The sequence below is a fragment of the Theobroma cacao genome, chromosome 1 (genome assembly GCF_053813885.1).
Source record: "Theobroma cacao isolate CCN51 chromosome 1, ASM5381388v1, whole genome shotgun sequence".
Classification (NCBI taxonomy): domain Eukaryota; kingdom Viridiplantae; phylum Streptophyta; class Magnoliopsida; order Malvales; family Malvaceae; genus Theobroma; species Theobroma cacao.
This window is the reverse complement of record NC_142639.1, coordinates 8,418,770-8,445,475: the sequence shown is the minus strand read 5'-3', so window position 1 is coordinate 8,445,475 and position 26,706 is coordinate 8,418,770. Positions and strand designations below refer to the sequence as shown.

At 34.1% G+C, this 26,706-nt stretch overlaps 1 protein-coding gene and 1 pseudogene across 5 annotated transcripts; one reads left to right on the top strand and one right to left on the bottom strand.

Moving 5' to 3' along the window:
- Positions 1-1,282: 1,282 nt before the first annotated feature.
- On the top strand, positions 1,283-17,499 carry LOC18611988 (uncharacterized). Of its 4 annotated transcripts, none has more exons than XM_088806728.1 (21): positions 1,283-1,632; positions 1,734-1,796; positions 1,923-2,095; positions 2,195-2,285; positions 2,366-2,443; positions 2,528-2,587; positions 2,710-2,814; positions 3,190-3,300; positions 4,149-4,190; positions 4,357-4,470; positions 4,547-4,734; positions 7,325-7,614; positions 7,689-7,810; positions 7,966-8,008; positions 8,106-8,197; positions 11,174-11,222; positions 11,887-11,957; positions 12,120-12,239; positions 13,239-13,339; positions 15,647-15,717; positions 15,795-16,917. In XM_088806728.1, exons 1-21 carry the CDS (start codon positions 1,486-1,488, stop codon positions 15,860-15,862), a joined length of 2,199 nt encoding a protein of 732 aa, XP_088662854.1. In that variant the 5' UTR covers positions 1,283-1,485; the 3' UTR covers positions 15,863-16,917. The 4 variants fall into 4 exon arrangements, with proteins under 4 accessions (XP_088662854.1, XP_017985422.2, XP_007048593.3 ...); XM_007048531.3 differs by lacking the exon at positions 15,795-16,917 and adding an exon at positions 16,952-17,499 and having other exon boundaries at positions 1,284-1,632; positions 15,647-15,692; XM_018129932.2 differs by lacking the exon at positions 15,795-16,917 and adding an exon at positions 16,961-17,499 and having other exon boundaries at positions 1,285-1,632; positions 15,647-15,692.
- A 1,769-nt stretch (positions 17,500-19,268) lies between these two features.
- Positions 19,269-26,463, bottom strand: LOC18507128 (cysteine-rich receptor-like protein kinase 2; annotated as a pseudogene). The gene is made up of 11 exons (XR_016024211.1): positions 26,250-26,463; positions 25,933-26,170; positions 25,662-25,815; positions 23,639-24,081; positions 22,269-22,678; positions 22,033-22,158; positions 21,450-21,577; positions 21,139-21,352; positions 20,828-21,059; positions 20,557-20,710; positions 19,269-19,668 (listed from the first exon to the last, which is right to left on the bottom strand). The product of XR_016024211.1 is annotated as a cysteine-rich receptor-like protein kinase 2 (transcript).
- Between the last annotated feature and the right edge of the window lie 243 nt (positions 26,464-26,706).

Genomic DNA, 26,706 nt, shown 5'->3' with positions numbered 1-26,706 from the left:
TAATTGAGAACTAATTATAAATTTTGCTAAGTTATACTCACTTACGGATTTTAAATCTTGCAATTGTAAATGCATCCAATTATAACGAGCTTTTAGAAGAATTATTGTTTTTTGATGATTGTATCTATCTTTTAGACTTTATCAAAGATTAATAAGATCTTTTACTGTGAAATATTCAATTTTTAATATTTCATGGAGATGGTGATGAAAGAAAACCATTACTTTTATCTTATCCTGATTGATTCATTTGCCTCCTTGATTGTGTTTTAAAGACGCATAAAATCTAATTGAATTTCAATATCTAGAATCCAAATAAATAATTCTTGCCAGCGATATTAAGAGCCATAAATTCAAGCTTCATAAGATTGACATGGTGAAAGTTATTAATATATAAAAAATATATTGTTATTGACAAGCAAAAATAAAATTTGATTGATAATAAAATTTAAAATAAGAAATTGACTAATCATATATTGAAAATATGAGTAAAGTAATAAAGCGGCAATTGAATTTAAAAGGAAAATTATTTGAAAGAATATAACCTTTTAACTTTGAGATGATGATGGAAATTAAACAATATCAAAATTTAGAAACTAAAATCTCGTGTGGATAATATGTTGAAAAATATAACTTCAAAAGAAAAATATTATAGAGAAGTAAGAGCATCTTTTATTGTTATTTACTTTTTAAATGTGTATACGATCAACTATAATGCTTTTATTTATAGACTTACATAAATGGAAGGGAAATGAATTTATATAAATAAAAAGATGAACTGAGTAAATAAAAATGTATATTGAATAGATTCAGAAAATAAGAATGTATTAACATAAATATATATATTAGATATAAAAAGATATATTAGATACCATGAAATACGATGGATATGTATGTACATTCACAACGAATATATATTCTTAAAAATTGATTATTAAATTTAAAAATGTGTATTGCTGTTAAAGACGGTGGCTTTTGACAGGATATTATGAAATTAATTTTTTATTAAAATGAAAAATGATTTTTGTAATATTTGTTGATAATAAAAAGTGAAAAAAAAGAACAAAAAAAAGTAGGTGAGGGGAGGGCAGGGAGAAGGCGTCGAGAGGAAGAAAAAGTCAGCCCCACTAGCACTGTATTGTATATAGGCTTTTGTAATTATTGTGCTACTGTTTGTTTATATTATTTGTAATATTGTAATAATAATACAAAATGTAAGGTAATTATTATTGGTGAATCTTTGCCAGTTCTCTAATGCCTTAGTTAACACGCACACTCTCTCCCCTCCCTCCCCTCCCCCCTTTCCCCCACCCGCACTCATTTCCATTTCTTTTTGCCCATTTCTTAATTTTTGATTTATTTTTTTAAAATTTTGGAGATTAAATTAGGGTTTTTGGGCGGAAAATTTTGCATCCCATCGAGATTCGATTTGAGATTTTTGATTATCAATCAGGGAAACCAAAAGAAACAAGAGAAATCAGGCAAAGCATGGAGAACGGTCACGATGGGAAATTGGCTGAAAAATTATCGGGATTGGCCCTCAACGACAAGGACAACAAAGAACCCTCCAACGACGATAGCTTGTTTCAGGTCATGAAAGCTGTTGAGGCCGCTGAAGCCACCATTAAACAACAGGTCTTCTTTCTTTCTTGCTATTTTTAGCTTTTTTTTTTCCTTATTGATCTTCCTTTTAATACTAATAAATAATTTCTTTTTTTTTTTTGGCATCTTGTCAGGCGGAAGAGAACAGTCGATTGAGGTCCGAACTGCAGAAGAAAATTGAGCAACTCGAACAATATGTAGGGAAATTTTAACCTTTTTTTTTCTGCTTTCTTTCTTTCTACTATTTAATCAAGCTCTATATTATCGTTATGCTTTATTTCTGCTCGAATTTATTTGTGTTTTATATTTTAATGGAGACACAGAGAGTGGAAAGTGGCAGTAATCCAAATGCTTCTGCTAACGGAGCTACCAATTCCAGTTTAAATGGCACTTTGAATACACTTCCTGCTGCTGTTGCTGCTTCTGTCAATAACGCTGGCGCTGCTCCTTCTCATTTCTCTTCGCCGTCCACAGCTACCTCTTTTTCACCTACCAGGTTCTGCTTCTTTGCATTGCATTATTCAGCCTAAATAACTTTGACATTGTATAAATAGAAAACATACAATTTTCTGATTCACTTGTTTTAATATGGTAGGTATCAATTAGAAGGAGAATATGATTCTCGATTGCCACAGGGTCTCATGCCAATGCCTCAAGGAAATAGTTCGAATTCTCTATGGAAACAGGTTCATTCATGCCCTTTTGACTATGCCTTGGATTTTTTTTTTTTAAACCTGTGGACTAAATAACTCCTATTTTTCTCCAGGATGTTGCCCTCAAGGTTCGGGAACATGAAGAAGAGATTTTGCAGTTGCGCAAACAGCTTGCTGAATTTTCTGTCAAGGTTATGTCTTGCTTCTTTTTTCCTTTCTGTCTTCATTCAGTATGTGTTAATTTTGAATTTCTAATAATTCATGGTTACTTGCAGGAAGCACAAATTCGCAATGAAAAATATGTTCTTGAAAAGCGCATTGCCTATATGCGTCTGGTAGGCACTAGCCTAGCTTTCCTACCATTTGCTCACTGTCTCGTTCTCTTTTTTCTTATTCGACTTCCTTGTTTGGAATGGAAATATAATTAATAAAATCTCTTATGAGTTGTTGCCACCAGGCTTTTGATCAACAACAACAGGACCTTGTTGATGCTGCATCAAAAGCTCTCTCTTATAGGCAAGACATAATTGAGGAAAATATTCGTCTCACATATCAATTACAGGTATATTCATTTCCTAGTGTTATTTATTTTTCACGTTGAGAATTAATAGGTTTTTGTTTTCCTTTTCACATTTCATTGATTCTTGCTCTTTCCGTTTCTATTGGATGCTATGTGCCTGTATTCTATTTGGATATTAGGCGTGTTGTTTCCTTCGTGTTAAAACTTCTGACCATTAATGCTCAAACTATTTCACATGTGAAATTATTTTTTTTCATCACACTCCTTTTCATGCTTGAAAATCTTCTTTGTCATTATGAACTTATTTGGTTTTCGTGCCATATATCGTAGTATTGTATATTGTTGCAATGGCCATGATTACCTCTGTTTTCAAAATTCATTTACATTTCAATGTTCTACATGTGGTTGTTTTTTCAGGCTGCTCAGCAAGAACGAACAACTTTTGTGTCATCTTTGCTTCCTCTTCTGGCAGAGTATTCCCTGCACCCACCGGTACCTGATGCTCAGTCCATTGTAAGCAATGTCAAGGTCAGTAGCTTCCCAATTGTGTCGATGAAATGCTGAATGCTGTTATATTCTTAGAATCTGTTTTTATGCAAAACCCATATCAACTTGCAAGAAAACTGGGTGAACTCTGTTTTCTGTGTATATTGATATGATATTTTTCTTTAATTCAAATGAAAGTGTTATATTCAATCCTATCAATAATATCATAGTACGAGTTACATACTTTAATGCTATTCACTGGGGCAGATGTTCCATGCTTAGATATTGAAATGGTCATCATTGGTATGAGCACCTAGCTCTCCATAGAACTAGTGTCACTGATGTCCCTGTTCTATCAAATCTGTGAATCTGATGAGGGTTTGTGTTTGATTGGGTCATCTTGACAGTAGTTAGGCTAATTTTTTATGAATACGATAATATAGAAAGATAAAGGATAGGAGTGTTAGAAATTCTATTCAAAAAATTATCATGTATATATGCATGTCTTAGGAGTTCTATTGGCATTGGAATCAAGAAGACAAATGGGAGATGTTTTTACTTTTCCTACATTCATTTTATATTCTCCTTTTCAAAACTGGCCTTTATGTGTGTGTTCTTTTCATTCTTCTAATTGAAGGGACATTGTAATGATCATACCAAAATTATCATTCTAAAGTTTATTAGCATTACTCTTAGCAAAGTACATCATGTTCCTAGCTTCTATCTGCTTTTAACCTTGACATCTCTGCTGAGAGCTTGTCTTAAAAATGTCATATATTAGATAAGTAAGGACACAAACAGAAGAACGAGAAATTATTTTGAATAAGTCAAATGTATCTGCTTTTTTTCTTGAAATGAGAAGCATGAAAGTTACTACTTGACTTTTGCAGGTTCTATTTAAACATCTGCAGGAGAAGCTTATTATTACTGAGGTATGTTATGTGGAAATGTTATTGTTTATAAAAGCTGGAGATATCTTTCTTTTTCTGTTTTGATAGTTTTGATGTAGCTAGCCTGGGTTAATTGTAGTTTGATATATCCCGCATAATATATCATCATCTACTTAATCATGTTGATTATTTCTTTTCCTGGCCTTAGTCAAAGCTAAAGGAGTCACAGTATCAATTGGCACCTTGGCGGATGGATGTCAATCATTCCAATTTTGCCCCACAGTCTCCATCTCATTCCCTTGGTGCAACATTGAGAACTTCAGTATGCTCATAATATCTTCTTTTGATGTGTACTTGTATGCCATATGATTTTCTTAAATTCTTATATTTTCTTTCAGAGCAAAAATGCCCTAGAATTGGTGCCTCAGCAGGCATATTCTCAGGGAAAGACGCAGGTAACTTCTGATGCTCAAACAGACTCCAATTGGGATCTTCCGGGTCAGCACCAAGGTGGTTTGGGTGGTGGTATTGCTTCAAAAAATTTGGAACCCGATGATTTGGGGAGGTATTCACCTATAGCAAGCAGGTGAGCCTGGTCAAATGGAGACTGCTACTGTGAACTGAATGTACAAATTACAACCATCTGCATTTGTTGGTGGGTTCTGTTTTCATTGTTTTCTTTTTGTTGCCTTGTGTGCATGAATCATTTGAAAGCTAGATTTTCATGATGAGCCAATATGAACCTTCCATTGTGACATCATACTGCCTCATATGATAATCTGCCAACTTGTTAGCCATATTGGTATACTTTCTCTTCTGCAGTTGCTCTTCTTTTGGAATGCTGTACCATAATGTAACTCCTTGCCTAAAACTTGAGTATAGGATTTGTATCTGGAGAAAATGGAGGAAAAAAATCCTGTGTCCAAAATTTGAGAATTTTTGTTTCTCCTCTCATTTTTTAGATAAAGGAGAAGATATGGTGACCAGAAGTGAAAATAATGAATTGTTTTCTGTTCATAACAAGTACTCTTCTTTCAAGAAGCCGCAGGATAGAGTTTTTGGAAGAGGATGAACTGGATTCAGTGTTTGTAATAATTGTTAGACTTGCTTCTGCAATGCTGTCCTGTGGAAATGTTGTGCTATTATTTTGCTTGCCTAAAACGTAATACTATATAACTTGTATCTGGAGAAAACGAAAAAATAATCTGAACTTCCAAGATTCAATGTTGTCCCCTTCACCCTCCCCAAGACCACGACTCCCATACGTTTTAAATCATGAAGAAGATAGTATGACCAGAAATGATAACAATGAATTGTGTTCTGTTCAAGAAGCCCTGTAGAGTTGTTTGAGAACAGAAGATAGTTTCAGTATGGAGTGGATTCATTGCTTGTAATCTCTCTCATTTATATATCTATATATTGGCGAGTTTTATGCTGGTTCCTATGTGCTTTTGGCATAGGGGTATTGGTCAGCATATGAGAGGCTAGAAGGGGAACAAAAAGGAAGGAATCTGGTATGGTAAGGACCTGTAAAGGGTTGCAGTATCTTTTGAGGTGTTGGTTGTGAAAACATGCTACTTTTCACCTTATTCCAGGCCAAAGTCATTTAGCATACTTAGAAATTAAATCTTTGTGTTTTACTTGTATGCTTTAGTTCTACTTTTAGTCTTGTAATGGTAAACTTGTTGGTGCATGTAAAATCTTACATTTCTCCTGTTTAATGATTACGGCTTTTAATCCAATTATGCTCTTCTTAGTGCCACCACGCCCTTAAATAGGAATTTTTTTTATTTACACTATGTTTGATAGGAGGGAAAATAGAGGGAAAGGAAAAAGGTGAGGAAAGAAAATATGGAAGGAGAGGAAGGGAAGTTGTTTTTCCTTGTGTTTGGTATGAAGGATGGAGAATAAAGGGAAAGAAAGAGGTTGGGGCTAAAATGGTAAATATAATGATTAACTTAAGTAGAAAGAGTATTTTCCTCTGATTTTTGGAAGAATTATATTTGTAGGGAAGGGAAAGGTGCAAATCCTTCCATTTTCTTTTCCCCTTCTTATTTCCCTACTACCAAATGAAGGAAAGGAAGGAAAGAAACACTATTTTCCTTCCACTCCCTTTTCTTCCTTCTTCTTTCCCTCTTACCAAACATAGTCTTAGTTATTTCTTGAATTGTGGAATACATGTCTTTGTATTCTTATAGTTGTCATAGCTCATTTGTCATATTGTTTAACTCTAAGAAGGTATATCAGCTGCATTTCTTGTTCTGATCAACATTCTGATCTCATGAATATCAGTCGATCTTGCTATCTTTGTTGATTATAAATCCAAGATGCCGAGACTTGTCATGCTTAGTTATTTTGTACTAACATTTTTCGCTTTGTTTTTATTTTTATTTGCATATGGATCTTATATTTTTTGGGTACATATCAATAATAGGTCTATCAAAATTATGTTTCACATGTTTGATATTGTTCAACCTAAAATCCTTGGCTTTATTATACTTTTACCTAGTTCCAGTTGTGAATAACCTCCTTGGTTGTTTCATCTGCAAATAACATATCATCCTCAATTGGCCTGTCTTTGAATTAGTCTTGAATATGCCTATTTAGTTCACTCATAATTGAAGTAAAAAGGCTATGACTCTAAAATGGATCTTGATATGAATAACTTGGCAACTTTAGTAGGTCTCACTCTGGAGTTGTTCATTGATAGATGTCCTCAATCATATTAACGTAACTAACAGACATTTCCTATTTTTTTTCTGGGTACTAACCATAATTTTTTAAGCTTCACTTACTTTTTAGATTGCTAAAAGCTATATGAAGTCTTCCTGCCTTTTGGTACTTTCTATGACTTGAAGGTGAAATAATAGCTTCTGCAGCATATTTTTATATGCAAGAATTCATTCTATAATAAATTTTTCTCAATTTGATTTGTGCTTTATTTTAAATATTACTTGTGAGTATTTTGTCCTATAATGTTGTTTCATATTTTATATAGGAATCTTAATACTTGTTTTTCCTTAGTATTTTTACATACAATCTCGTATAGGTTTTGTTTGATGAAAGATATACAGAATTTTCTGTAAGGACAGATGCTGCGCATTTTTATTTGACAAGGGCATGGCAGTATTCAAATATGGTGAACTTAAAAAAGTGTTGATTTTAATAATTGCCAGGACTTCTACTGCCAATGAGATACCAACACAGCTTGCAGTTTCTCGTGGTGACATGCATACTATGCAATATGGTGAAGAAACTATTAATAAACAAGTTACATTTCGTGACCCTGTCAGCAATAGTGAGATGGATGATCCTGATACTGAGGGACACCAGATTGAAAGAGAAACTCCCTCCAATTGGGGTTCAGGAAACTCTCCTTATGCAACTACACTTGATGATCCCAGTTCCTCGTATCCTCCTTATCTGCCACCAGTTCTTGAAGAGCCCTCATCTTCTTTTTCTGAGGGTAAGATGTTACTGTGCTTTGTTGGTTATAAGCATAACTGTGGACTATCTTAAATTGTGTATTGCTTTGTGCAGCTGCAGAGGATGACCCCCTGCCAGCTATAGAGGGCCTCCAAATTTCAGGTGAAGCTTATCCAGGAAGGGAACTCCAGGCATGTGGATATTCTATTAATGGAACTACCAGCTGTAACTTCGAGGTGCTCTTTTAGGATTTCCCCCCCTCTATTTTAAACATTTAGGATTTTAAGTATAGTTATGTCTAGGATGTATTTGAGGATGCCTTGTATTAGATAGCATTTCTCTTGATGCCAAAGTATGAATATATGATGCTGTAATGTGCTTGCAATGGCAGTGGGTGCGCCACAAGGAAGATGGATCTGTTAATTATATTGATGGTAGTGTCTTTTTCTTCATCTTCTTGAGGTTCTCTAACTTCTCTCTGTCTACCCTGTTTTTCATCAAATATGTTTCTAAAAGATTTTTGAATAACAGGAGCAAAGCAACCAAACTATCTTGTTACTGCTGATGATGTTGATACATACCTTGCTATTGAAGTCCAGCCTCTAGATAACAGAAAACGCAAGGTATCGACTTTACTTAAATGCCATTTCCCATGATTGGTTCCTTGTGCATTCATGTGTAGTTTGTTGTTCTTGCTTTATCTTCTTTGCCTATGAATTTGGTAGAAGGCGAGTCTTGATAATTAGAAGATATCAATTACAAGGTGAGTTTAGGTTGTCAAAAGAGAAAAAAAAAAAGGTTTTTGGCAATGAGTCCACTTATTGAAATATTTACCAGGGAAGACATATTTAACAATAGACAAACATGTTGATCCTTGTAATTGCTAGTTTGCATTATTAAGTCTTCATATTTTCTTTTATGTATTTTGTGCATGTGCGTAAGTCATAGCTTCGTATTAGATAATTGCTTCATTCTACTATGTTATTTTTGGGATAGTGGGTTTGTTTTGATGTAATTTTAGTGATACTTGTTGTGGTAGAATCCCAATTATAATTGATATGGAAGCAAACAACAACAATAAGAAAATAGGAAACAAAAAAAAAAAAAAAACTTGAAAAGCTCTTATGCTGTTTGAATAAATATCTGAACGAACCCCTATCCAACTATTGGTTGAATTGAGCCTTTATGGTGTTATTTTTTTTTCCTAACTGAGCCTTATTGGATGGAAATCACATGGTTCACATATCTTTGCCATATAAGCATCTTGCTAAACCAGTCATGGTGCATATATAGCACTGTGGCAAAAAAATAAATAATGTTTTCATACAATGAAAATTAATAGTTATAAGAAAATAATATTAAATTATATTTATAATATTATAAATATAACAATAAGTAATTTTTATATTCCACAAATATAGCGAAAATAACAATAAAATAGATTTATTTATTTTAAAAATCAATCATAATATTAGTCTTTTATTTTTTTCCCTAGTATCTTCTATTCCTCCCTTTCTCCTCCTTCCCTTTATCCTTCTTGTTTTTGGATTTGAATTGTATATGGTTGAGAAATGGGTTTGGGTTTGGGGACCAAACTTAGGCTGAAAAATTGCTTCTGGACATGGGGTCAAGGCACTAAGAAAACTGTGCATGATTAAGCGTTTGGCAAGATTTTCAGTGTCAAAAGGTGGTAGATTTGATAGAGGTTACAGATCGGAGCCTTACAATGCAGATCTGGCCATTTTGGATATTGGAAACCGCATATTGTCTTGCTTACAATTTGGTTTCGAGCACTAGGTCAAGATTTGGTGCTGTTGGTTGTTGAATCTAGCTTTTGGGTGTTGGTATTGACATCCATACCGACACTGGATAGCTATATTTGATGTTCAGAGATGTCGATTTGGAAATTTGGTGATACCATCTGATCGGAGAAAAGTGAGAATAGAAAAGAAAGGGGAAAAGAAAACATTTCTAGCACATCTTGATTAAATGCCGTGTTGCTGTGCCTGTTGTCCAACTAAATGCTACAGCAACATGCCAGCTGTCCATTTAAATGCCTTAGTGTCTTGGGCTTTAACAGTCATCATGATCACCTGGGTCATGTGACTAAATTCCATTCAATTAAGGAGTCAATTGGGAGGAGTAACACAATGAGGGCTTAGCTCAGCTTGATAAATAGATAGGAGTTGGTTTAGATTTTTTGAGTAGTACAGGGGCTTCTCAAGTATTTTAGTTGAAACAAAATCACAAAAAACACGAAACACAATGATTTTATGTGCTTCAACTAGAAAGCCACATCCACACACAGAGACGAGGAGAAATTCACTAGAAAACAAGAAAGATGGAGAGTACAATTGTTGTAGCTCTAAACTCACTAAACCTTAAGCCACAAAATACACCAAAAATGCCCTCTTATGTTTTTATCTTTCTTGCCACTCACTATCACAGAGGACTCTTGAATTTTTCTCTCAAAAGCCACTTATGTAACCAACATTTTTCACGTTACTCATTGCATTTAATGAGGCAAGAAACAAAGGCAAATGAAAGCAAGGGGCAAAACAAGGAGAAAAAGAAATGATGGCGTGAGCTAGCTGTAAGTCATTAGCTTGAATGTTAAAGCCACATCTCAACTAATCTCCACCTTGCCTAAAAATTCTAAATTCCTCGAACCTGAACATTGTAGCAAATTTTCTGACATTGGATTGCCTCCCCCACAAATGCCCATCTCGGATGCCAATCAAGCACAACAAACAATAGCCGAGTCCAAGCAAAGCTGAAGCAAAACACCACAAAATCAAAGTTCAATTGAAAACTATTGTAAAAGCAACTACCTGAAAAACACACACACGCAAGAATTCGTAGTGCAACCAATTTAATCATAAGGACTATCTAAAAGAAACTGGAAACTAAGAGCAAGGCCATAATCTCTACTAGGGCAAATGACCAATTGAAAACGTGTACGATTATCAAAGACAACACTGATGTCCTTACGGGGAAACATTAGCTGTTAAGGACCTGAGACTTCAACTTGGGGCTCTCGGTTTTGATTATTGGGAAGGGAGGGGTGTATTATGGGATGGGGGAGGGCTACTTCCTATTGTGCAGCCTGAGATTATATGTACTATGAAAAAAAAAATCCAAAGTCAACACTTCTTAAACTTTGTGCATTTCAAATGTGAATACTGAAATGGAGTTAAAGGGACCATATTGTATTGGCAATTGGATGCTTTATGTGAGACTTGGTTATATCATCACTTGATTTCTATCTTGTAAGAAATCTTTCCATTCTTGTATGTGCATTTTTCGTTCCTTGCCTTATAGGACTTTTCCCCCCACCATTTATCTTGTTCTGAATGCTGGACCCTAAAGTTCCCCATGCTTATATGACGTCAAGAGGTGCTATCTGATTGAAGGGTGATTGGCATCAATAATGTTGAGCACAGTGGTTGTTTGTTGTAAAATTTTCAGTCATTCTATTTTGGGTATATTGCACTCTATAGTTGTCAAATATGCACAAGGCTCCATCTGCTTTGCACTAGGGACAATATCTGCTTGTTATTGCTGCCAAATTTAAAAACTTGTTTTCTTTGTGAATATAGGGAGAGCTGGTGAAGGTATTTGCCAATGAGCACAAGAAGATTACATGTGGTGAGTGGTATTCATACTTCATGTTTCTCTAGCACACCTTTTGTTTGTAATGTTTGGAAGTAAGATTTTTTGCAATCAGAGAAAAATTTAGTAAACTCCAGTTGATTGTAATTGGGTATTTATTATTGTTATGTACTGTACTTTGACTAATAAGGAGAGCTAAATTGACAAAGACAGAAAAGTCAAGCCTTTTGTCAGATTGACAGTTGGTTGATATCAAGATTTACACAGGTCTGGCTCTCTCCCCCATTTCTTTTTTGTCCCATACTTTCCAATACATCCATCATCCCCATTGGCATGTGAGGGATCCATAATTAATGACAAAATCCCACACATATTGATGGTGATAATGAGTGTAATGGAAATTAATGACAAAAAATTGATGGAGGGGATCTCAACTTGTATCCCCACTATATTGGTTTTTTTCTCGTAAGGGAGAAAAGAGCAACAATATCTACTATAGTTAGATAGACTCTTCTAACCAGATTAAGTTCATGTTTGCTTTGTGCTTGAACAATTTCTGTGCCTTTTATTGTTTGGAAATTGTTATAATCGCTGTCATCTCTTGTTACTTGTTTTCTTATTTTCTAGCACCACATATTGAAAATTCATTAGATGTTACATACCTTTTCTCTTTCCCTGTGTTTCCCTTTACTTTTAACAGATTCGGAGATGCAAAGCCATCTAGAGAAGAATCTTTATAGCGGTCATGCTTCATACAAAGTTTCATTCTCGGTATGACTTCTGCGTTTGTATGGTTGTATATACTGCCCCATCGTGTGATAAGGGTTCCATTTGGTTATCTAGTGCTTATCAGAATAATATGTTTAGGCCATTAATGTTTCTTAAAATTGCTAACTCACAGTTAAGAGTACTGTTAACTCATTTATATTACAGACAGGATATCTTGATATATGGGAACCAGCTATGTTGGCCATTAAGAGGGAAGGTTACAGTATCAAGTGTGGTGCACCCAATGGTCTTGTAGTCACTGAAAAGTTCTCTCCAACCACACAGGTATAATTCTTGACTTGCTAATTCTTTTGAGATCCTGTAGGAGTGATGTAGGACAGCTAGGAGGTTTAGACTTTTGGCCATTTTAGATCTAAATTGATAGAAATGCTTGAGGAAAATAGGGAAATTGGATGATGAAAAGAGGGGAGAATAAAATTCCAAAGTTCACATCTAGTGTTCCTTGAATGGATTCCTAAGCTTCACACCTAGTTATCCATTTTTGCACAAGTATCATGCTCTATAGTCTTTTTTTTTTTCCTAGAATAGCTCCAATTGATTTTGATGCCCAAAGTGCATGGTGCAGAGAACTCCAGAGACTTTCGTCCTCTGTTGGAGAGAAAAGGAGTTGCTCTGAGCACCATGGACAGGAACATTTCATTTGCGATTCCAATGCACATTAGCACAGACCTCAAAATACCTTCATTGTACACTGTTCCAAAATATGGCTTTTCTTTTTTCCTCTTTATGAAACAAACAAAAAAAAAGAGTATATCTGGCTTTCCCCAGTGCCTCTTCTTAAGTAATTATGTTGAAAGTAAAGCAACCTGACTTAAACAAGTTTTGAGGATATTTCATGAAAGAATGTAGCTCCAGAAGGTTGGGACCTTGTAGGAGACCAAATCTCACGACTGATCATATTGTTTTATTTTAAGGATAGGGATCCAATCATTACGCCAAGCTAAAAATTATAGACTAAGATAAAATTTCTAACTGTGTTATTAATTGATGTTCACTTTATGATGTACAATGTTACATTGAGCTTCCTGTCCATTGAAACAGTGATTCTGTTGTGCAGTTAAAAAATTGCCTCAATATTTTTGTGTCCAAGTATAGCCTTTTGATGGAAATAATTGAATTTAGTTTGTTGATCTTGGCTGCTTTTGATATATTACACTTTCTCCTATGGCACTAGTGATGACGAGCACTTTGCAAATTTACATCCTCGAATTTTTATGTTGGTAGCTTTTTGTTTATTTATTTATTGTTCATTGTTTTCTCTAGGTTAAAGTAACATTCGGAGAGCCTACAGAATTTTTAATTATTGGACCAAATGGTGTTCAGCATTTATTACGAGTAGACAGCAACTCCACAGATATTAGCTGGTAAGTTTGAAGTATCTCCTGTGAATAGATAAAGAATTGCTGATTAAGAAAATAACAGAAAGGTCTGCATACCATAAGCATAGTACATTGGAGAAACACCTCCCAAGGTTTACCATATTATTACTGTTTTACTAATGACAAACAAAGCACTTACATTTTATCCCAAGGGGACACCTTAATGTTTAGAACTTGAGATTCAAGAGTCAAGTCAAAGACCAACTACTTTAATAATTCTGGAAAATATTTGTGTATAGACTTGCACACACTTAGTGTAAACTTTTGATACACAATTCATTAAGGGCTCAGATTGCAGTGATAGGCTCAATGGTATGTTCCAATGTCCCAGTCTTCACTCCTCTGCTGCCTCAAAGTATAAAAGGTTGCAAATGGGTGCTATTCCCCTGGGGGTTCTCTGTCTCTTCCTCCCACCCCTTTGTTTGTCTGTGTGTGCACGTGCATGCAAAATCAAAGCTACAGTTTTTGCAGAATCCTATTTCTGCGAGTGTTAAGTTTACCATTGCTCTCTCTCACTTCTGAGCTCACTGAGTAAAACCCTCAACTTTTCCCTCCAAATGTGTACCGAACGATACTAAATAATCACTGCAACTGATCACTTATTCCATCTATCTCTGTATGTATAATTATGTATATAATTATTTAATGTTGTGGAGAAGCTCTCTGTCATTTCTATCTTGTTCCGTGGAAAAAAAAAAAAGAAACTTTGATTAGTAACAGAATCGATGACTATGGCATAGCTTTATTAACTAGCTGTATTGTGGACTAATCCTCAGCTGTCTGCTGTTCTTATGGATAGGTTGAAAGGGGGAGGGGAGGAAGATCATAGTGGAAGAAGGTGAAATTGAAAGGGAGATGATAGTTGGGCAATTTGAAATTAATAGTGAGGTAGAACAGTAGTGGGTAGGTTTTCTTGGAGGCTATGGGAATGGTTAATATCATATTGAGAGGGTAAAAGTATGCAACAGTTTATGGTGTGAACATTGTAATGGAAGGTTTAGTTTATGAGTTCTTGGAGGCTATGCGAATGGCTAATATCATATTGAGAGGGTAAATGTATGCAACAGTTTATGGTGTGAATATTGTAATGGAAGGTTTAATTGATGAGCTGATCAAGGAAAATCTAAAAGGGAGACCATTTATTGGGCTGTGAAAAGCATATTGTGGAATACAATTGGGATTTTGTGGTTGAAATCAGATTGTTAGGTAATGCTGGCTTGGTGATGGCTTAAAAAAGGCTTTATCCAAGGTTAAAATGGAATAAATGAGACCCTTTCTCTAAGGATTATGGAAAAACCAGAGCTGGTTACTGTTCTGAATTATAGAGCAAGAGAAAGAATATAAGAAGTCTAAAATTCACACGTAGTTTTTATGGATGTGATGCCTAAGGTTATTTCCATAAAAAACTTATAATGACAATCTGCTGAAAGTCTTTGAAGCTGGAACTCCGACTAAATATGAGAAAATATTGATGTAATTGGTTTTTTAGCACTCTGAGGGCACAAATATTTATCTTATAAATGTCTAACAATAAACATGCCTTGAATGGAGGCCTAAAAACATATAAAGGTTCAATATATAACTGAAAGAAAGGTAAACTGGCCATATTCAGCCAAAATCTACCAATTTATTTATGCCTTTAAAAGGCAAACAGCACGGAAAAGTAAAGGCAGCTACTTTTATTTATAAAGATAGATTACAAAAGACTCATTTGTGTAGTAATGACTATTCAAGCTCTTATCTCCTGTCCTTCATTGTTAGACATGTGCTGAATTAAAGCTTGGGAAACAAGCTTTGGCACACCTTTGAAAGCCCTTGGGAACCTGCTTCTGGTATGCTTATTCAGATTATAAGATTAAGGTGGGGTCAATGGCCAAAAGTGGTGTGTATTTCTGTTATCGTTGTCAAAATGAAAATCCCCTATGGTGTCTTCTACCTTTCTGGATATTGTTTGGGCTGTGATTCTGCTTCTATTCTAATATAGAATGCCAGTTCTTTGAAATTGGTGCATGCCAACTTGGTGTCTTCTCAATTTAAATTCTAAGTTAGACTTTTGTTTTTTTCAATCTAAACTTCATTTATTCCTGCTTTTCTCTTGCCTGTGTGTTCTATGTCCGTACATTTGTCTCATTTATCTCTTCCAATAGAACATTGTCAAAATTACAACTATTTTATTTTGTTTTTAAAGATTTTTTGCATCTATATTTTAATAAAAAAAATATTGTATTCATTTTTCACCCACAGTGGTTGTGCAGAGGGCTAATTGTTTATATTGACATTTCATTTTTGCAGTTCAAGAGATTTAATTGTGCTCACCTTGAGATTATTCATCATACGGGTATTTACTCTTTCACTTCTATGCAATTTTTTTTCTGTGAAAGACTAGAAGCTTGTGTCTTTTTTTTGCTCACATGCACACGCCCACATTGTAAACAAAAACTAATTAAGAGCTTCAAATTATGTGTGCATGCTGGATCTGTAAATTTACTTTCAGACCTTCAAGTGTGAACATCTCAAGTTTTTATGTACTGGCTTCTGGTTTGATGTTTAAATTTTAGATAAAAGCTTCTGATGTCTTTTTCATATTTAAAGACAGAATAATATTGATAGTTACTTGGGGATCCAAGGATGGTTTTTCGAGTTTGTTCAAAATTTCTATGAGTAGAATTTCTTACATTCTGCTTTTAGTTGCATGCATCTGTTCTTGACAGTGCCTTGTTATTACTATCCTAAATTTCTTGGTCATTGCGTTGGTCATACTCTGTGTCATTCTGGAGTGGTTGACTGTCATTCTGCTCTTAAATTGATGATTTAAAGCATCTTAAGCCCACGCCTGCAAATTGCATTGTTTTGGACCTGTATGTATTATTGTTTTTGCAGGCCAAGGATGATACTTTCCCCCTTTTTTTTTTTTTTTTTTGCTCAAATTTGACTAGTAAAATCTTATTTATCATTGATTTTAACTCCCAAAGTAGTCATATGAGGCTTTGACCAAATGTTTAAAATCTTATTTATCATCTTAACACCCAAAGTAGTTGTAAGAGACTTCAAACCCTTGCACTATCTCTCTAATTACATTATCTTAAACTTTTCCAGTTCCATGCTATTTGCAGTTTTGTTGTTGTTTTAACTTTTTTAAATGATGGCGATATATTTTGCAATCCCAGCATGTGTTTGTATTGTGTCTAAATCAAGTTTACTATGTGAATATCTTTTGGTCCCCTGCATGAATTTTAATCTGAGACTTGGCATCTATAATCAGATTTGAGTTTTAATTCTGCTAAGAAGTAATTTTGACCTATCTGTTACACAAATTATAAAGGAATGAGTGGTTTTTCTTTTTGTTTTCACACAGCACATGGGTCATAAGTTTGGTTGTGGTTAAAGATAGGGACCTATTACTTGTGGACTTACTTTTATATTTATTAGCTTTCAATTAAATAATAATAATAATAAAAACTGAGTGGCTCATTTTTGAGCATTTATGTGCAATACTGTAGGAGCGAAGTTAGTGTTTTGATCGATTTTGTTGGTTAAAGTTTTGTAGTTCTTGCATTATTCTAAACCCTTATGTTTACAAGAGATTTCTCGTACTAGCTATTGCAGGCTGGTGAGAGGAGGAAAGGGAAGAAGAGAGGTTTATTCTTTAACAAGTAAGGTGCATGGTTTGCTTACGGTGCAGCTCAGTAAGAAACCTTGCTATTGAGATTGTTTAGTACATATTTGAGGACCGGGTATCTTGCTTAACTTGTTGAGTAGCTAGCTTTTGTGTTCTAATAATTTTTACAGGCAGCAAATGGCGAGTTGTAATTACAAATTGTATCGATATTTTTGTCCTCGATGCTGTAATATCTTGCTCTTATTTGGCTTTGGTATTATAAAGAGAATCACTATATCACTAGATGTTGGCACGGATTGAGTTGGTATATCAGCTCTGAGGTCATCATATAACAGGGTGGTTGGTCAATTTTGTGCTTTAAACCATGTCTGATTCTTTTCTTTTCTTTTCTTTCCCTAGCCAGTTGGGTCTCTTAGGATGGGTGTCTCTCATTTGACGTAAGCCAAGCCAGCTTGAGACGATATGCAATGCACCTCCTTCGATCATGAAATTAAATGAAATCCAAATATTCCTATTTTGTTTCTTACTCTTTTTATGTCCATCTTCTGGTTGTTTATATATATAGTTATTTTTTCTTGTTTTCTTGGAAATGGTACCTAAAACAATGGAAAAAAAATATTTAAATTGGTATCTAATTTACAAACACGGTATCTAAAATATAAAAGCATTTGTTAATTGCACATTGAGGTAGCTACCTCCATTAGATTAAAATGTGGTCAAAATACTTCAACAATTTTTGAAATTATGCATTTTCATCACTTAAGTGTTTCAATTTAAAATTGTAATAATTAATATCTTAATTTTGAAAATTATTTCACTTTAAATTTTTTAACATTTTTCTATTAAAATTGTTTTTTATAGAGTTGGTGTTATTGTTGACATGACATTGCTTATGGTATTAATTGTCATTGTTGATGTGATGTGGACATGACATCGTTTATTACACTTACATGAGATTAACGTGTCTCATCCAAGCACGTCAAATTCTTTACTAATTACTCTAAACTCTTATTTTTGTTTATATATTGCTTTTGTTTTTTTTTTTTTTCTCTCTCCTCTCACTTTCTCCCTTAAGGATCAATCACCTATCACCAGTCGTCAATCATCGAACGTTAGTTGACAGTCATTGGACATGTCATGCCATGATCGTGGTTGATGATCCTCAATCGGCAATTGGTGACAACATTCGATGCTGGCAGTCGATCTTTAAGGGAGAAGGTGAGAGGAGAGAGAAAAAAAGGAAAAAAAAAAGAAACAAAAGCAATAAATAATCAAAAGTAAGGGGTTAGAGCATTTGATTCATTGGTTGATGTATAATTTTCTTAATTAAAGAATAAAGTTCGAATCTCTCTTCCTCAAATTATATATATATAAAGTAAGGGCTTAGAATAAGTGGTATTGGGTTTGATTTTGTGTGACATGTGGTGCCCTCCTTGATATGTCACGTGACATTGTTACATAAACATGTCAAAATGATAGTGTCATGATAGCGTCACGTTAGTAATGACATCACCTTTATGAAAGGGATTAAATGAGTACACCTAAGCCTTGACTCGAAAATTCAATGGAAGAAGCTAAGCTTAGGTCAAAGTGATAGTGCTATGTTAGCGCCACGTTAGCAATGACATTAGCTTTGTGAAGGGTAATTTTAGAAAGAAAATATTAAAAGGGATTAAATTGAAGTAATTTTTAAAATTAAAGATTTGAGAGGAATTAAAGTGAAGAAAATGCATGAGTATAGAAACTGTTAAGGTAAGGAAGGGAAAAGGGAGTTTGTCAGCATCAATCAGTCGGTTCGAGGTAGATTAGAGTTGATCATCTGCCTTGGCCCGATCCGATTGGTTCAAGCTACCTCAAACCGATATGCCTTGAGCCCACCGGATTGGTGATGGTGACGGATTGACCCCCTTTTTCCCTTCTTTCTCTCTCTCTCTCTAGTTGATTTCTTTCTTTCTTGTTATTTTTTTAAAATCTTTTAATTTTTTATGTTTCTTTTTGAAATTTTTACTTCAAAGATAAAAAAATTAAAAAAGAATAAAAAAAATTGATGTGAAATTTTGGTAAATTTTTATTGATTATCTTTAAACTCAGTCATTTATTTGATTAATAATGTTAGTAAAATGTACAAATTGATGGTTGAAGCAAAATTGAATTACTCAATTTTGAATTTTACTAAGTATTAAATTGACAATTTAACATTGACTCGTAACATAATAAAAGTTTTGATCATAATATAAAAAAGTGTTTATTATTAAAAAATTATTGACAATGGATCACTGTCATGAGATAATTAGATTTAATTAAAATAAGTGAGATTATTAGATTTAATTAAAATAAGTGAATTTTTAGATAAATATACATATGAGATTGTTTATAGTTAGCGACCTGATAGTCGACTGATGGAGGCGGTGGCATTGGATGCGGATGAGGCAGTTGATGTGGATGTGTCTTCTCGTAACCTTTTATGATCTGATTCAATGAAGGTCGGCTTAGTAAGTGGTCTGCGTTCGACTGATCCTTTACTTTTCAGCAACACAACAACTTCGGACATGGTTGGCCTCATGGCTGCAGTTGCTTGGGTGCACATCAAAGCTACTTCTATGACTCTTTTCACATCTTCTGCTTCATTTTCATTTGGATCTAAGCTTTCATCCGCTAATTCTAGGTGCATGTTATTCTCGTACAATCTCCATGCCTGTTCAACCATACACCACTAACTAATAATTAATTTACTCTTTTATTATACAAATTAATAGTTGTTTATGAAAAAATTATCTTATGCATTGACAAATGAATTTTTGAACTTTTCAAATGGATTTATATATTAATAAATTATGAAAATATCTTTACTCGTTTAAGTTTTGTCAATAATTTCATACGAGTCTATTAATATTAAAAAAAAAACATTTGTCTCAAAAAAATATCTTTTATGGATATATAAGTTTTTTTGTTATCCATTACTTTAATGATGTGGCAGCATTTTTTTGGACAATTTTACTCTCTTTTTTTTTTCATCTCTAAATCAATCGAAAGCTAAAACTCTCTTAAAATCCAGATTTCATTGTTGAAATGCTCTAAATTTATTGTAGATTTTTTATATTTCAATGCAATACCAACTTGTGACGAGGAACCGTAAACCCATATTTGATTTTTGGGGGGTGATTCAAAGTGAGGCTGAAATGTGGGAAGAGAAAATGAAGGTTGAGTTATTGAGTTGATTTTTTTTATTTATTTATGAGTTTAGAAACCATAAACCCATGTTTGATCTATGTTTTTGAGTTTTAAAGTTTGTTGTGAGAAATCGACATTCTTAAGCTTTGAGATTCGAAGGTATTTGATAAAATTCTTGAAAAAGCCATTGATACATTGTTACGTTATTTTTTTATACGATGGGTATTTTGAATACTAATAGACTCGCATGAAAGTATAAACAAAACTTAAAAGGATAGAATTAATATATTAAAATTTTAGGTAAACTTGGTTGTAGAATGATCCATAGTTTATGTAAAATGGTAGGGACATGTCAACAAGAAGAAAAAGAGAATTTTGCAAATGAAAAATACAGGGTTGCCTTATTAATTACCTTTTTGAGGAGAAACTCAGCATCAGGATCGGCATTGGTCTCATGACTCCTTTGACCACTTATAATAATTTCAAGGACAACAATTCCATAGCTATAGATATCAGCCTTTTCTGATAGTTGTCCGTGGATAGCATACTCTGGCGATGTGTATCCCCTATTTCAAAACCATTATTCTTGTTAGCCAAGAGGAGCAAACAACACTAATAAATATGTTAGTTAGAAAGAAAGGAAATTAAAAAGGAAAAGCATGCCTATTAGAATTAAAACTCACAGTGTTCCAGCAAATTTGGTGCTCAAATGACTCTTATCCTCGGGTAAAAGTCTTGCCAACCCAAAATCAGCTATTTTGGGTTGGAGATCATCATCCAGAAGGATATTGCTAGACTTTATATCACGATGGATGATGCATACATGGAATTCTTCGTGCAGATACGCAAGGCCTCTAGCAGTGCCTAGAATAATACCATATCTCTGTTTCCAATTCAGAGAGCCTCGTCTTTCACCTGTTTCCATGGAGGGAATTAACAAGAATGACAAATTGAAGCAGCAGAGTCAGTAATGAGAGGGATCAACACAAGTTACCGAATAAGAATTTGTCAAGACTGCTATTTGCCATGTATTCATAGACAAGGAGAAGTTCAAGTCCTTTGCTGCAACATCCAAGAAGACGGATAAGATTCCTATGATGAACATTACTTATCAGCCTCACCTCACTGTCAAAATCTAACTTTGCTCTTCGGGATTGGAGTACAGCTAGTTTCTTGACTGCAACTATTTTCCCATTCTTTAAAACACCCTGCTCACGGTAAAACAAATAATCAATCAACCATCAAGTCTAACAAACACCATAATTTCTTGTTATCTGTTCATTTACTTGTTCTCTTATATGTTACCTTGTATACATCACCAAAACCTCCTTCTCCTAATTTATATTCCTCACTAAAGTTCTTAGTAGCAGACATCAAATCTTTGTATTTGTAATTTAATGGGCCTCGCAACTCTGTTGCGCCCAATATGTCACCTGTTACAAATTAAACCAAAGCAATTAGAATTTATATATAGTGAAATTTTTAGAGAGATCAATTGAACAATAAAAAAGTAATAGATTAAATACCCAACTAAGACTCATAACATTTGCTATAAATCAAAATTTTTTTATCTCATATTGTTCTGATTAATTTAGAATCTGAGCTTCTAAATTTTAAACCGTTAATCTTTCAAACAATTAATTGTTTGGTAAAGAATAGAAGCCAATCAAACAATTTGAAGGAAGAATGTCAAAATATCATTGCAATCTGTACAATGTTGGCTGTATCCAAAATCAGAAAGACCTGAGAATTTTTTGGTGAAGCAAGAAACAAAGAGTCGAAAATTTCCAATCAATACGTGCAATTTTGGTTTTGTTTTTAGAGTAAATTCAGTGCATAGCATAATCACCTTAAAGAAGCAATGCTTGAAGCAACGTTTTAATATTACCTCTGAGTGTCCCTCTTTGCCTTGTTGATAGTTTAAACCAAACAAGCAATGCTGTAATAACAAGCAAAAGAAGTGATGCACCTCCAACCACTCCTATTATAATTGCTTTTTTCTTGCTTGAACTACCTGAAAAACAGATCACATATTGTCCCTTTGATTTGCTTTTGTAAGTAAAAATAAAAAGCAAGCAATAAAAATATCTATTAAGCATACAATAGACGAACACAAGGACTCACCGCTCCGCAGGAAAGGCCTAATGTCAATGGTTTGGTTGTCGGCAAAGAAAGGTGAGTCTGAGTACCTTAAGAAACAACCAACATCGACTGCCCTACCATTTGTATTAGGAGGGCATCGCTGAATGTCACTAGTGACCACCTGCATGCACTCTCGGCACCCACTTTCAGTAATGGTTTCAATGCACTGCGCGACGCCATACACGGTTGCACTAATGCCAGTACCGCCTCCGACCACTTCCTTCTTAGTTGCGGCGAAGTAACCGTCAATCCTTGGCGTGGCAGTTTGAAGATCGGCTAGTAGCCCCTGCACCGCTGCTTCAAAAGCACTAGGCTCTGATGCAGACTGATTCCCGCACATCATGGAGTGCCCTTCCTGTGTGGTTTGGTTGTAGAAGTCGTTGCTCTCGTACCTCGTCAAATTAGTGACAATGTGTTCAGTTTTGTACGTCTCGAACAATTACGTACTATTTTCTTTTCTAAAATTTCATGTTTTTATCTATTTTTTTTTACATTCTATGATAAATTTTCTTCATTCTACAAGTGATAAAATTTTAAAAAAAATTATTATTCTATATACGGCTGAGTGTTGTTTATGAACTCCACAAATCTAGTTAAAAAGTTGTCACATACCCCATTATAATGTATATAAAAAAAATATCATTCCCTATACTATTGGTGAAGTTTTAAACTTTATAAATTAAAAAATATTACCACATAACGTTTTATATATAATATTAATTTTTTAATTTTTTAAAAATATATCATAACAAATGTGTAGTAACTCTCTAATCTTATGTGTAAGGTTTAAAAAATTAATTGACGTTATAAAAGATAATTGTTTTCCTTAAAAACTAATAAATTAATATGATAAATAAAATAATATGTGACAATATTGTAATTCGTTTATAAAATTTAAAAACACACCAATTAAGTATCGAATTATAAACCTAAAAAATTTAAGAAAATGAAGGAGCCCAAATATAGACATGGGAGAAAATTATTTTTGGTCCAAAAGGCAAGGAAGGAAACTGAAAATTTTACTTTTGAAAACCCAAGATGGCCATGGGCCATGGGCCCTTAGCCCGCTATAACTTTGTCTAGACTCTAAACTGGGTGCCAAACTACCAACACCATGGTATGAACAATATGTAGTTTTTATGAAACAAATTATGAAAGAGAAGGAGAATAAGTTCTAAGAAAAAAGGGAAAAATTCATTTTAAGTTCCAATTGTAACGAAAAATAGAATATGCCATGAAGTGGAATGGATCAACAAAATTAAATTATACACTAAACAGGACAACAATTTTCCAGTCAAAGTGATCATGGACAATAATTAGCACATCCCAAAACATGAGTTGCCAGGAATTACCTGAGGAAACAGTCATCATAGATGACACGGGCACCATTTACGGATTCGGGATAGAGCAGCTTCAAAGCAAGCCAAGCAGTCAGCTGAGGAAAGGTACTTCCTGCACTGCACCATTGCATAGGCTGGGTCTGAACCCCTTGCCTGTTGAGCTGTCGCAAAATATTTGTTGTCGCTGTTCATCAGCTGCTCTCTTAGTTGCAGAAAGGTTGAGTTCAGATTGCTGCTGAATTCTCGGAAGTTGGTGACGTTGTATTGGCTGCATCCTGAATTCAGCAGATTGAATTGTCCTTCTGAAGCAGAAGCACTCTCTTCCAAGAACAACCACCATATTATTGTTAGCAAACAAGTTAAGTAGGCGGTTTTGGGTTGCATCTTCTTTATGATTTTGCTTCACTTCTGTAAGTTCACAGTGAACAAGAAAGTTCCCCACAGCTTGAGCTAGCCTACAGGGAACAAAGATAGGAAGTAATTATCTCCATTGGACCAAGCTTAAACCGTGTAAGCATGGAAACCTAAAATATCAGTTGAAAATTGTTGGATTATTACTAGAATGAAAATTATAGAAAATTATATGAAAATGACAACTGATCTAACACAAGGCCAGCGGTGTTGGACGTAATACTGTATATTGAAACTTATATGAAAATTATATGGAAACCTTTGAAAAATTTGTGATTTAGAATGGGAAAACCATGCCACTCCAAGGAAAATGAATATTGGTATTTATACAAAGAAACAGAGGTGAAAAAGACAACTCATTGCTCCAAAAGTCCAAATCCATTTTTCTTTTCATGTTTATGGCTCATAAGAGTCTAAGTCCTTGATTTGATTACGGGCACAAATAGCCAAAGTCTTCGAGAACCTTCTTTCCGGAGACAAACCAAATTCACCAATTCTTGGTGCTCTGCCCCTTCTAGTTTTTCTCTTCTAATTTCTAACGTATTACTGTTAGCTCATGACTTGTTTTCCCTCTATGTCATACAAAAAAACATTTTTATTTGTGCTCACTTTTTTTTTCTTTTTACATGTAATTTTAGTTTACACAAAAAATAATACTTTTCTCGTCATCACATAAATATGTTAAGCCCTTCTTAAAATTCGAGACCTGCATCTTTTTCTATTCGTCTATTTTCATCAATTCGATTTTCTTTTTTTTGTATAAAATTAGAGATTGCCATTTTTTTAAAAAAGAGTTTTCCATTATCTTTACTTAAAGGACGATATAATGATAAAATGATATATTTTCTTTTTTTTTTTTCTCTTCTTACTGTTCAACTCTATTAAGCAACGGGTATAATGACAAAATATCTTTCATGGACATATAAGTCTTTGTGTTATCCATTACTTTAATGATGTGACAGCATTTTTTTTGGACAATTTTACTCTCTTTGTTCATCTCTAAATCAATCAGAAGTTAAAACTCTTTTAAAATCCAAATTTCATTGCTGACATGCTCCAAATTTATTGTAGATTTTTTATATTTCAATGCAGAACCAACTTGTGAAGAGGAACCATAAACCCATGTTTGATTTTTGGGGGGTGATTCAAAGTGAGGCTGAAATGTGGGAAGAGAAAATGAAGGTTGAGTTATTGAGTTGATTTTTCTTATTTACTTATGAGTTTAAAAACCATAAACTCATGTTTGATCTATGTTTTTGAGTTTTAAAGTTTATTGTGAGAACATGATATTTTTAAGGTGTGAGATTTGAAGGTATTTGATAAAATTCTCTAAAGAGTCATTGACACATTGTTGTGTTAATTTTTTATATGATGGGCATTTTAAATATTTCATATTTACCGTTAATATTGTTTACATGTTTGGGGTAGATTTTCTATTTTGAATACTAATAGACTCGCATGAAAGTATGAACAAAACTTAAAAAGATGGAATTAATATATTATAATTTTAGGTAAACTTGGTTGTAGAATGATCCATAGTTTATGTAAAACGGCAGGGATATGTCAACAAGAAGAAAAAAGAGAATTTTGCAAATGAAGAATAAAGGGTTGCCTTACTAATTACCTTTTTGAGGAGAAACTCAGCATCAGGTTCGGCGTTGGTCTCATGACTCCTTTGACCACTTATAATAATTTCAAGGACAACAATTCCATAGCTATAGATATCAGCCTTTTCTGATAGTTGTCCATGGATGGCATACTCTGGCGATGTGTATCCCCTATTTCAAAACCATTATTCTTGTTAGCCGAGAGGAGCAAACAACACTAATAAATATGTTAGTTAGAAAGAAAGGAAATTAAAAAGGAAAAGCATGCTTGTTAGAAACAAAACTCACAGTGTTCCAGCAAATTTGGTGCTCAAATGACTCCTATCCTCTGGTAAAAGTCTTGCTAACCCAAAATCAGCTATTTTGTGTTGGAAATCATCATCCAGAAGGATACTGCTACACTTTATATCACGATGGATGATGCATACGTAAAATTCTTCGTGCAGAAACGTATCCAGAAGGCCTCTAGCAGTGCCTAGAATAATATCATATCTCTGTTTCCAATTCAGCGAGCCTCGTCTTTCACCTGTTTCCATGGAGGGAATTGAAAAGAATGACAAATTGAAGCAGCAGAGTAAGTAATGAGAGGGATCAACATAAGTTACCGAATAAGAATTTGTCAAGACTGCTATTTGCCATGTATTCGTAGACAAGGAGAAGTTCAAGTCCTTAGCTACAACATCCAAGAAGTCGGATAAGATTCCTATGATGAACTTTACTTATCTGGTTCACCTCACTTTCAAAATCTAACTTTGCTCTTCGGGATTGGAGTACAGCTAGTTTCTTGACTGCAACTATTTTCCCATTCTTTAAAACACCCTGGTGACGGTGAAAGAAATGATCAATCAGCCATCGAATGCAACAAACACCCTAGTTTCTTAATTTCTATTCTTTACTTGTTCTCTTATACATTGCCTTGTATACATCACCGAAACCTCCTTCTCCTAATTTATGTTCCTCGCTAAAGTTCTTAGTAGCGGTAATCAAATCTTAACTCTAGAAGCTAAGAAATACTTACTCCGTCTGCTCAGTAAACAATTCGCGCAACTCGCAGTTTTTATC